The sequence below is a fragment of the Schistocerca cancellata genome, chromosome 4 (genome assembly GCF_023864275.1).
Source record: "Schistocerca cancellata isolate TAMUIC-IGC-003103 chromosome 4, iqSchCanc2.1, whole genome shotgun sequence".
Taxonomy (NCBI): Eukaryota; Metazoa; Arthropoda; class Insecta; order Orthoptera; family Acrididae; genus Schistocerca; species Schistocerca cancellata.
In genome coordinates this window covers 362642606-362655869 of record NC_064629.1, presented here as the reverse complement: position 1 = coordinate 362655869, position 13264 = coordinate 362642606, and the positions used below count along the sequence as shown (strand labels likewise).

Genomic DNA, 13264 nt, shown 5'->3' with positions numbered 1-13264 from the left:
GCAAAATAAAATTTTGTAACAAACTGAGAAAGTTTCTCCTTGACAACTCCTTCTATTCCATAGAAGAATTTCTGTTATTGTAATGTGTAAAAGGTGGTTGGTAGGAATTACTAACTCACATCAGAGTATCCTATGCGTAACCGTATGTACAAATTAATTTGTGATGTGGGTGTATAATGACTCATTCCACATCATTATGATCTATCATGCAAAATGGTCCATGGAACATGTTACTAATTAAACTATTATGCACCTCTCTTCATTACTGCTAGGTCCAGCAGTACAAGATCTAGTATCACCAGCAACACTTCAGACTTCAGTTGGTAGTATTCTATATGTGCCAGTCACATGCAGAAGTACATCTCTCTGTGGTCGCCAAAGAGCCTGTGCTGTCTTTACCTTTCTCACTATTTGAGCCTATACGCTCAACCCATAGCCCACAATAGCAATTGTGGTATGTTGTTATTGCATTTGGAAGCAGCTGAAAGCTACTTTGGCCAGTTGTTGCTATTTTGTACAGAATATTAATGCCTCACTGGCAAACAATTTATAAGTGAATGTGAAAGTTTCAGTTTTCCTCAGTGTTAATAATTAGGTACCTATAAGCTTCCTTTCTTGTCACAAGTTGTCATTTATCCTAATTGTGGGGTTTCTCAATCATGATAATGTTTCTTTTAGTGGCGAACAAACTATTTTGTGTGCTGCTATCATAAATTGATTTTCTACTCAACAGTTACTAAATATTTCAAGAACTTCCCTACTAATTTCCTCTAATGTAGCCCATGTGTTGGCTGATAATATAATTAGCAGACTGTCGCATAGGTGATGCAACCTGTAGCGTTTGTCATGTTCTGTAACTGATTCAGTAATGGAATCCCAGATCTCTGAACCACAGAAGCATGTGAGCAACCTTTGGTGACGTTTTTCACAATTTCCTTTCCTGGGCATTCCAGTTTCATCTGGTAGGCTGTTACACAGACACCTGGGACAGTCCATCTGCTTAAGCCTTTTCAACAGGACAGGCTATCCTAAGTTATCAAATGCCCCCTCTATGTCAGTAATTACAGCCATAATGTACTTTTAGTTCGAAGTCCTCACAATATGCATCAGACTATTTATTACATCCTCAGTGGATTTCCCTTTCCTGAAAGAGTACTGCAAGAGCCGCTTGCCTTACCTGTCTTTGATCCCTCAGGTGGTGACAGAGAAGCTTTTGCTGTACTTTCAATACAGCATTTACCAAACAAATCAGACTGTATGATTTCCTTTTTCCTTGGGTCTTTTTCTTTTCTCCCATTTTGCTATAATGATATTTGAGATTTTCCAGATTCTGGGCGCCCATCCCAGCAAAAGACATTCATTTAATCGCACAGTTAGATAAGAGCCAACTTAAGGCTACTAGCCGGTGCAACACTTCTATCCTAATTCTATCTGGCCAAGATGCCCTCTTCTTCAACTTCATTATTGCCAACCTCACTTCCTCCTGGGCAAATAAAATCACAGTTTTATTATCCACATACATTTCTAGTAATTCAGATCAAAGATGTTGTCATATCATCCAACAATGGCTGTTACAACTTGGGTTGACTTCGACTGCAGCACTGGCCTTTCTTGAGAGCTTCTCCTACAAGATATGCTGGGGAACTTCTGCAAAGTCTAGAAAGCATGAAAGAGGTACTGGCAGAAATAAAACTGTGAGGGTGGGTCGTGAGACAGGTAACTCAGGAGGAGGGTGGGTTATGAGTCAGATGACACTAGTAAGAGCATTTTCCCGCAAAAGGCAAGGTTCTGTATTCGAGTTCCAGTCCAGCACACAGTTTTGATCTGCAAGGAGGTTTCAATATAAGAGAGAATCTGCCATTCATTTGTTCATAAAAGATTTCGTTAATGGCCAGAAGTAACTTCACGCAGAATACATTTTATAATGTAGAGCACTGATTTTACAACAAAAAATTTTTGTGTGAAGAATGTTAAGATCTTGGTAAGTTTGTAGGGTTTGCAGAGATGACAACTTATATTAGTGACTGGTGTGCAAACAAGTGCTTTTAGGTACTGCATTATGTTGGTAAATGCAGTGCATCACTGAAAGTTACCAAGAAAGTTAGCTCTGCTGGCCACATACAGTACAGGCTGATACAGACATCATATGGAATTGAACTCTTACTTTATCTAATTTCTTGTGAGCTTCTGCTGAGCATGTGTACCAAATGTTTTATGCTGATTTTTGAGGTCATACCCAGTTATCCCTACTAGTTAACCATGTAACTGAAATTCATGTTTCCACAATTTACTTAGGAGGTGGTGAAGTTAGCATACTTTAAGTGCTACACATTTCACAGAATGAAAATAACTTGACAGTCAGTTTACAGAATGAACCCACTGTCATAATTTTGTGTGTTTATGCTTCTCTTTAAGTTTAATTATAGTCAGAATCATGAAAGAGAGGTCTCACCATTTGGTCAAACAATTTAAACTGAAGTGATGTCAGTATAGACAGATAAATTTCGTCTGTTTCTGGACTGTTAGTTGTGGTGCTGTCAGTGCAGTTTCTTAATACTCCATCACTCATAAATTTTATTAAAATGTTATCCTAATGTCAACAATATTAAATTGTTTTCAAGTGTTTTCCCTAGTTCTTTAACCACAGTGAACTGCCATATAAGAAGAACATTTCCTGTAGTAACAATATTTCATAGTGAAAAGTGAGATTAAGCTTCCTGTCTTAGTGATACTTTGTGTATGATTTATGTTTAACAACTCATTGTTATAAACAATTTAATACAATATATTGTGTTACATGCATACATACATGCCTCATAAAAAGATGAAGAACTGTGCAATTAGGGGTTTAAAGATCTGGATTAATGGAGTGTTTTGTAAAATATCATAAATGAATGTTGTTAAAAGTTATAGAAACTGTTTCTGCACAGTAAATTTCTTCATTGAACCATTATTTGTACTTGCATTTATTCCCAGTACCACATACAAGCATCCGATATTTAAAAGGGCTAAGGTAATTTTCATGCAAAATCTTTTCTTAAGACAAAACTAAAGTAACACAATGACAAACTTGTATCATATTAATCTGATTACTAGCAAAAATTGGAAGCATAAGGTAATATGACATGTGCCTTCACATTTGTGTGTTAACTACAATCAGCAGCAATCTGACACTGTATTTAGGGTGTTTCACTATAAACTTGTGGGTCCTCATGGTTTTTTTTTTCTTTTTAAACATGTATCTTTAGGTAATGCAGTGTTTGAAGAGGTGTCATCCCGTATGTTGGGATTGTTAGAAATTATGTCACAACTGGACAATGGTCTTTACCAACTTTGACTTTTTGTCCATTTCCAGCCACTATGCATAGCAATTGTTATTTAAGATTACAAAAAGCATGGTCAGATTATTGTGTGTCCAATTATTTTGTCCTACCGTTTGGTCTGAATTCATTGCAACAGACTGGTACACTCTTATAAATAAATGTCACTGGAATATAGAAATCTGTAGTATCGATAGTTAATGTGTGTTAACTGTGACTTGAAAACTAATAGTTAATGCCTGAACATAAATACCATATCAGAGGAATTATCTGTTTCTGTAATGTGTTCAACATGAAGGCAAAATGTTGATCTCCCCCTTTTTATTTATAACAGTCAGTATATGAATTGTACCTAAAATTAACTGCTTTGCTGCATGTATTCAGTCATTACAGCCATCTTTCATTCTCCTCTTCTTTCCATATTTTGCTATGAATAGTGCTTTCCTTACTGTAAATAAGATGCTGTTTTGTACAACTGTGGTTTTGAGGACCTCTCTGCAAGCATCATAATACTTACTTTGTTTCACTGTGTCAATCATTGAAAGAGAATCCTGCAAGACACAGGATTTAATGTAGTTGTTCTCTATGAATTATATTATTTTGCTTGTGTGTGGATTACCACATAAATGTAATACTGAGGAGGCAAAGTTACAGAAAAAATCTTACATCAGATGAACCAAAAAATCATTGATAGCTAAATGAAATATTTCAGAGAATTTGATGTAAGTTGCAACTGACATTCTTAAGAGAGATGTAGTTTAATGTTCATCTAGGCTCAGTAATTTTTCTGTCTTATTTACATGTGGCAGTCATTTATTTGGACGATAATGAAGATACATGAATTGCACTTCCACAGGTACAATTATCACAGTCAGTGACTCAGCATTGTAGCTGAAGTACATAAAAAGTTATTGTTAATAGTATTATTTTGTTGATGGTAACAATAATGATTGTCATAACTTTGTGGCCAATGAGTATCTCAAATTCTAAAATGTATTACATAATTACTTACTTTATTACATACTTTATGGCACATTATTTAGGAGAAAATAGACATTTGATGCAAAATGATGACATTTAGACACACAGCCCTCTCTTACTCTATACAGCTCAATAAAATTTTTGTTATGCAGAACTGTGCGTGAATCCCAACAGCTTTGGTATTATGCACCAAGTAAATAATAATTTGTAGTCACAATTTTTAAAATGTATGTTGTTAATTACACTGATATGAGTGCATTATTCAAGCATTGCAAAAATATTTGGCAAAGCACTATTAGCTGCACATTTCAGAAAAATTGCATTTGGATTATATGTCACGCTTTCTCAATTAAAGAGAAGGATGTAAACATAAAAAAATGTTAAATAATTCAGTCCTTACATAATACTGTTCTTTGTTGTTTATGTTGTCAGACATAGCTGGATACACTGCTACATTCTTCATGGAATCAAGTATGATATTTGGCTTACCCTATGCAATGTCTTCACAATTATAGTGGAGTACCTCTTATGTTAAATACTCAGTTCAGTATTATCTACAAACGATTAATGCAAGCTACAAATGATTCAGTGTACTTTGCAACTGTATGTAGAGAGATACTATTATTAATATTGATGCTACTTCTCTCAAAATGCTAATTGCACCTCATCTCAAGCATTTTGTACTTCATACCTACATTAGCAACTATGTGCTAAATTGTTCAGAGGACAAGCATGCTGTTTTTAAATTTGCCTACAGTTTTCCATGTAGCAGCAGTAATATTGAATTGTGAGTGTACATCACATGTGGAGGAACATCATTATTTTAACAACTATATTCAAAGTACTTTGGATACAGATGTCAAATGTAGTGTTATCCATTAATATGGCCATAGCATCTAGAAAATTTTCTTTCTCTAATAAGTACAACCTTTAACCATTATATGTTACATGTACAGCCTGCAAGAAAGCAAATGCCAATGCCAGGAACGATGATCCTGTGAGATCACCAATGGCAGTCAGAAACGGTATAGCAGAATTATCTGGGTCACTTTTCCATCTCCACATAATATGCACGAACAAGTGAGCCAAATATAACAGCAGCATGACCTGAAAAATACAGAAATTCTTTATAAATCATGAAAAGGACTTTATGTTAGACAAAAATACTATTTACTCTAAAAAAATGTATTTCCTGTTCCAAGGGCATTAGAAGTTATATCATCAGCAGTGTCAGACTATAATAGTTGTGATTCTTTACATCTCTACAAACAAATACTTAATTCATTCACCTTTTCGGCTCAAATCTGTATCATCATCTGCAAATTTAGTGATTGCTTTCATGTAAATGGCTGTTTCATTTAGTGAAGCGGGAAACAGAACTCTTATGAGAAACTTCTGTTTCTCAACAGGTTAAGAGTATGGTGGTAGTTGTAGAGGGGCGTTACTATTCTAAAGCTCAAAAAATCTGTTATACTATGCAGTTCTACTTCTCATTCATAAACTTTTTTCTACTTCAGACCTGCTGACAATCATGTTTTGGATTGAAGAATTAAAATTTCTCAATGTGTCAGTCCTTCTTAATCACAGTTTCTCTGGTTTATGATTAATAATTATCACTATTCTCAGCTATGGATGAATGAGGCAAAATCTTGTTGGAGCCCTTATGAAATGTACAGCCATCTTAAAATATTCCACAACCTTCGCAGTGTAAGTTTATTAGTTTTTTTTGGACACAGTTTGTAGTTATACATTGTTAAGTGTTAGCAATGATTGTAAAAGGAAATGGAGGCTAATTGCAAGAGGTATAACTGAAAGTCGCTACAATGGAACAGATTTCAATAATTTATATTGCAACGCCTTGAGAACTAACAAATTTTTTCATCTTCCAAAAGTAACTATACAGCATTACAGTAATAATTATTCACTTGTGGACTTTGAAAGTAAAATGTTTTCTGTTCTTAGAGCAGCATTTATGTGCAAAGGAGTATTGCATAAAATGTCAATATTCCAAAGCAGTTTGCTATTACTGAAGCACTATTTTTAAGACAGCTCAGTGGTAGCACATGTAGGTGTATTTATTGTTACAAATAATTCTCATGGCTTTGCACCTGTTGTGAGTATTTCAGTTTCATTCTTCTTTGGCAGTTAGAATGTTAACTCAACTGACTGCTTTTATCATATGGCTGCACAAGGCTGAGAAACTCAGTTTCAGACCTTCCCTCATCTGAGAAAATCTGAGGTAGCAATTGGATGGAACTCAGGACCATCAAATGAGCAGTTAGCAATGCTAACCACAGTGCCTCAGGGTGGTCATTTTGTTGTTGAAACTTGTGTTAGTTTATGTGTTGATGGTTTCTCCAGAGAAACAAATAATTTTTCTGAGTGCCTCTATGTCCAGAACTCTTCTTCATACTGAGTCAGGTACCTCAATAGTAAAGGCTATTGCCTCACTTTTGGAAGAAAATGAGTCCAGTCCCATTGAGCCACCCAGATTTAGGTTTCTCCTTATTTCCCTAAATCACTTGAGGCAAATGTCAAGGTAGTTCCCTTAAAAAGGACACAGCTAGTTTACTTTCCCATACTTGTCAAGTCCAAGCTTGTACTTCCTCTCCAATGGATACATAATTTATAGATGTGAAGCTCTGACCTTTCTTCTTTTCATGCACTAGAATTTAGGACAGTTGTAGACAATTGTCAGATTAAACTAATGCTGGTAATCAGTATATTTGAATTATCCACCTTTCATTATGACTGTTTTCTTGGATGAGTTGCTACCAGGCACAATAAAAAAAGCTGATGTAGAAAGAGTAAGTCTACAGTAAAAACAGCATAATTTGTAGATGCTAATCTAACAATGGAAGTTTCAGGTTGTAATATCAACAATGTAAGGAAAAGACAGATTGCTTCACATAACCAAGCACACATGATCATCATCTCTGTTAGCTTCGTCCAGAATGCTGGTCCAGTCTGCTGGAGATAGAGGTCATGTGCATGAGGTGTGCTTGCTTGTGTGAAAGGATGTGTGTCATTTAATTGTACCTGCCTGCAACTTAATATGTAATCTTTACAGTAAGCAGCAGTCTATCTTTTCCTTACACTGCAGATATAAATGTAAGTTATACACAGTGGTAGAACTGTCTACTAGTTGATAAGACAGAGAAATGTTTGGTATCATCATTCAAATAAACAGTTCTAGTGTTGGAGGAGGTGTTGATATCATAAAGTACTTACTTGCAACAGACTGGCAAATATGTAAGTGAGAGCAAATCTGTAGTCAATGGTGGTTTCACCGGCATGGAAGAAATCAGCTATAAATACAAAAATTGATTGTCCTAGGACAGCCAGGACTATCAACAGCCTTGCAGTAGCAGCATGTGGCACTGAGGAAAAGATACAAGGAATATAATAAACTATAAGTCATTCATCATTGCATGGGCTATATTTATGGAGAAATAAGTATCATTACAAATGAAATATATCTACTATAGTGCTCTATTTGTTTGATTTGCCAATTTCATGAGGGTCATATCACATAAACAAAGGAAAATTACTTAAATGTTGCATGTGTAGTTCATAATGGCATTAGTCCTACTTCATCTGAAATGTATGTAAAAATGCATTACACACAATAAGATCTGCAGACAGGTAAGAAAAGAATTTGGTATGCCAATGTGAGTAAACAGTGTTTACAAAATGTCAAAATGAAATTCAAGGCCTATAAATCCAGTCTCATAAAAGCTACAACTTTGGTTTAAAATCAGCACAATGCAATTTCTCAAACCCTTGGCAGCTGAAAGAGAAAGAGCAATTGAAAGTAAACTGAATACAAGCAAAATGTATAACCATCATATGAAGCACCTGCAAAAATAATCTGTAATTATCAACAGTTTGTGGGATAGAAGGCAGTATTAGCATTAATGGAAAGTGACTAAGAGTACATGGTAAAAAATAAAGCTAAGATCAGAAGAGAGAGGGCTTGGCACAACTTAAAGTGTGGATGTGTAACTGTTTCTCAGCATTTTCATCTTCCAAGTTACATATAGTTAGCAATACTTTAGCAATATGGCTTGCTTTCTGTGATATCATACCCACTGAGAATTTAATTGATAAGAAAAAGCTGTTGTTTTGGAGATATTATCCAAAAGCTCAAAAACATTCAAAATCTCAATAGAATAAGTGCAAGTGTATGTCACTAAAATGCAGTTGTTGCTCAAATGTAATGTGCTCCTAAAATGGCACAAAACAACTAGGATTTATTTTATGAGCATAACATAGAGTCATAGGAGCAATGACTTGCATAGCATGATTTACAACTAGAAAATCACCCATCAAATACTTGAAAATGGCCAAAGTCCAAAATTGTACAATCGTACATGGAAATGAGTGTTTGGCATCATTAGCCGGGAGGCCCTCTTAGGGGGCAGGTCCAGTTGCTTTGGTGCAGGATGGGGATGAAATGATGATGAACACAACACAACACCCAAAAAAATCCCTGAGTGGAGAAAATCCCCGACCCAGCTGGAAATCGAACCCGGACCCCTTAGGACGGCAGTCCATCACACTGACCATTCAGCTATCAGGGCAGACACAGTTGTACATGAAATCAAGAGAATGGCAGCTGAAGGTATCATGAAATCTTGCAAAAAAAGTTTTGACTATGTTGTGTGTGTTTTGCACAGAGTACGAGTCATGTGGTAGGAGGATGGTTTAGCTATGCATGACTAATTCAATTTAATTGCAAATGCTAAATTTCATTTCTCAGCCCAATTTCCTTAATGAAACATCATCTATTCAGTTCAAAGCAGTTACTGTTGGGAAACCAAGTTATTTATGGAGATTATCAGTATCTTAAGTTATGAGGGCATACACTTGCCAGGTGGCTAACCATGTGCGTATCTACAGTACCTCTCTGTCACTAAGTAATTAAACTGTTACATGACCAATTTGCACTGCCTGGTTAGATCTGTGGTATCCCACTACTAGTCTGAGCTGTGGAGTACCTGAGCCCCGAAGCTGAATTTCTGCAAATGATGTGAGCACTGTATGGGCCATCATACCATTCTGGTAGATGCATGTTTCTCGTAGCATTATTTTATGGCTGGGCGAGGGTATTATTTCAGGAGGTATAAAGCCTTCTGCAGTACTATGGGTAAGATCAAACATTTGGTAATATGCAGTGCCAGGGTCTTTTTCTTGCTTCCAGGGTTGAAGGCATCCTACTGGTGTAGCATCTGTCCTGGCCAGAGATTGCATGGCTAGCTCTTGGTCTCACAGTCATCTCCCACTAGACGATGTGTCATCAGCTTCCACGTGTTCCTCTGTATGGCTGGTGGCATGTCATCCACATTTTCCTAACACAGACACACCATGTGGCTTGGAGAATGTGGTATTTTACCCACTGTGAATGTAAACAAGAACTGTGGCACTGTCCTGTTCATAGATTAGCCACAGTTTAGCATGGATGGTAATTCCAGCTGTTTGTTGGTGTAACATGCCTGCGAGACATGTACTGTGGATAGAGTCTAATGTGATGGTGCTGATGTTCTCACCTGTGGTGGGGTCATGTTAATAGCACATACATCAGTGCATGTGTTTTCTAGGAGAATATGGCAGCTACAGTCTACAGAGGTGACATTCTGGAATGGTATGTGCACTTTATTACAGGTATAGGATTTACCTGATGTATGATAATGCTTGTTGGATGAGTACCTGAAACAACAGGGTGTCAATCATCTTAAGTAACCATCTTGCTTTCTGGATTTATGTCTATGTGAGCACATATGGGATGCTCAAGGCAAAAGTTCTGATGACCTAACACTGGCATGATGGACTGTTGCTGACCTCCAGTGGTCAGTACCCCCTGTGCTAACATACTGTATGTCACTGTCAGAGGGATGCCACACATAGTAAGTTCCAGATACCAATATCACTATATCACGTGTCAGAATGTCGCGAGGGCCCATTTTGGAGTATGTATCATTGGCATGTCTTACATTACTTCACTGATCTGAAAGATTCCTTAATTTACAGACCCAAGTGTAGTTTTCTACTGAGTGGCTTTCCAGACACTGTTTTCGGCGAGCTCAGGTCTTACTTTTATTCAGCTGCTTTACAATTTATGTAGTTCCTCTGTCTTCTTTCTTCTACAGTATTTTCATATTTATTTCTCTTAATGTTTTGTGAACCATCTGTAACATCTATTTTCCCCCTTTCCTTCTCTTGAATTTGTTTTAGTCATAATTATTGCCTTTTGTTTGTTTCTTTACAATAATTCATTAATTGTGCCCATATATGTGCTCACAGTTTGGTAGTATTCAATTTGTTTGTTATTGCATTCATTATTAATATTCTAATACCTGACTTTTGCATTTATCTTAGTAAATCCTTCCTTCAATGCAACCTGCATCCCCACATAAACATGTGCACAAAATAAATATTAATTACTAAGTAAAACTTTCTTTCATAGAAGCCTTCTATACATTATGCTTGGAAGTCCTCACATATGTAGTAGTTGTAGGTTAATTCAAGGTGGAGAGGGAAAGAAAGGAAAGGAAAGGAAAGGGAGGGGAGAGGATCATTGCTGTCAGCTGCATCAGGACATTATGTGCGATCAGCGCTGATGAGTGAAAATGTGTACCGGACTGGGATTCGAATGCAGGATCTCCTGCATACTAGGCAGGTGTGTTAACCACTGCATCATCCAGGACACAGCATTATCACAACTGCACAGACTATCTCAGCATGCCTCACGGCCAATTCACACTCCCACTGTGCACCATCTATCCGCGGCCCCTATCCATTTCCTCCATGTTCGTTACTCAGAGTCCCAGAGGAGGTGGGACATATTTGTGCATCTGCACTGAAGAAGGTGGATCCATTGTACAGTTAGGTGTATCAATTGTATGAATGTGTGATGTCTGTTCTTATGCACATGACCATAAGAACAGACACCCCACATTCAGATATAGTATTTTCTCATTGTCACCAGCAGTTTGTCCCACATTTGGTCCCATAAAGATACCTTCGCTTGCCTCTTCTTGCACAGCAATGTACGAGATCATAAAACATTCAGTCAATAAGGAAACATTGATTCTGAATTAAGGACACCCAGGGTTGTAGTTGGGGAGGGTTTGGGGGGGGTTCTATTAAATTGAGTTCATGTGGTCAGAAATTGTGAAAACATTCAAAAAAAGATATCTATAGGAGAGTGAAAATAATGCATCATCCACTCTTCTGATGACGTTACCAAGAACTGCAGTATCTTGTGCAAGAGTAAAAACTTGGTTGAATGAGCATTCTTAGAGAGATTAGGGATTTATACTTGTAAAGCCAAATAGACAAGAAATATGTTAAATGAGCAAATATGCTTACTGCATAATTAATGCATTCATCAATAATTTTGTAGTATGCTGGCTGATATGCGCTCTGATCATGACATATCTTACTGTAGCATATTTAACTACATGTTGCCCTTTTTTCCTTCACTGAACTAGTCTTTATTAATAAATCATAAATAACATGCACTCTTTGTCCAGTTCCAGATGCTTTCCTCAATACAACTTTTTCCACTCATGCATGTTTTTTGTGTTGATAGCAAAATTATTAACATGCTGCAAAATAGTTAAGAATAACAACAGTTATCCACAAAGTGTAGAATTTGTATCTTTGATTCCAGTCTATGATCACAAAAAATGTAGTTATGAGGCTATTGTGTCAGTCTGTTGTGAGCATCTTCAGATCTGTTTGAAACATATTTTAACATAATAAAGGCAGAGAGGCACTATCAAGAGATGTAAACAGAATTAGCAAGGCATAATTGAACAGAACTAATAATATGATACAAAGTAAGCCACAGTGCCAGCAGAGTCATAATGTGAATGGCACTACTAGAACTCTACAAGCACTCTGGCCTAGTTAGCATCATATTATTAGTTCTGTTTGATGATGCCTAGCTAATTTTGTTTCTGTCTTTTGATAATGCCTCTCTGGCTTTATTATGGTAGGATATGCTTAAAACGGTGCTGCAGATGGTCACTACAGACTAAAATATATAGTCTGACAATTTTTGTTGTCATATACTGAAATAAAGGTGGAAAATTCTAAATTCTACGTTTATTATCATTTACAGACAAAAATTGATGCATTGAGAAATTTTACTGAGGTCCTATATGAGTTCCTGTTTTTGTTAATGCAAGCACCTAGTCCACATTATGTGCTAGCTAATGTCTGTTGTAACTGTATTCTCCATTCAATTGCTCAAATGTAGATAAGATATTTTTTAAAGTAATAACTTACATCCTTTGAAAAGAGCTGACCATGGCCAAACCCATAATTTAGTATGTGGTGGAATAATTCCTTTGAGTGAAGTCTTATGTAGCATGGTGGAGATACGACTTGCTTGTACAGACACAAGGTTGCCACCAATTCCATTAATTATTGGTTGAAACACAACAAAACCATTGAACATTTGGTAGACAGAATTCATGACAATACCACCAAACCTGAAAGATAGTGAAGGGAATATTTAGTCATTATTCTCAACACTGTATAAATCTAAATACTAACAAAATTATACCAAACTATTCCTTTGCTTATTACTTATTCATTACTCCCACAGCCCCATGTGTAATGAAATAAAATCTTGCTTATTACATATAGGAAAACCATTATGAGCAATTCTTACAATAAGAGTTTGACAACTTGTCATTGAAGGATGAACATCACTATGTCTCTGTTCTGTAATTTCAGTTTGAAAATAACAATTTGAGAGTGCCATCTGTACTGTTGTCTAAATTGTATGAATGTTACCATGACAACATAAGAGAGAAACTGTTACTGGTTGATCATATTCAGATAGTGTGACAGTTATTTATTCATTTATATTCCTGTACAAGTTGGCAACAGTTATTGTTATTGTTCATGATGATGATGAATAATCATTATTTCAATGAAACATTTTATAA

At 36.2% G+C, this 13264-nt stretch overlaps 1 protein-coding gene across 6 annotated transcripts in view; it reads right to left on the bottom strand.

Moving 5' to 3' along the window:
• Positions 1 to 4128: 4128 nt before the first annotated feature.
• The window catches only part of LOC126185141 (solute carrier family 41 member 2-like), a 994709-nt gene continuing 985573 nt past the window's right edge, over positions 4129 to 13264 (bottom strand). For all 6 annotated transcript variants that reach the window (XM_049927981.1, XM_049927983.1, XM_049927984.1 and 3 more), the window contains 3 exons: positions 12597 to 12802; positions 7533 to 7681; positions 4129 to 5408 (listed from right to left, as the gene is read on the bottom strand). In XM_049927981.1, coding sequence (XP_049783938.1) covers positions 5232 to 5408; positions 7533 to 7681; positions 12597 to 12802 — 532 coding nt within the window. In that variant the 3' untranslated portion in view covers positions 4129 to 5231. The remainder of the gene's footprint in view (positions 5409 to 7532; positions 7682 to 12596; positions 12803 to 13264) is intronic.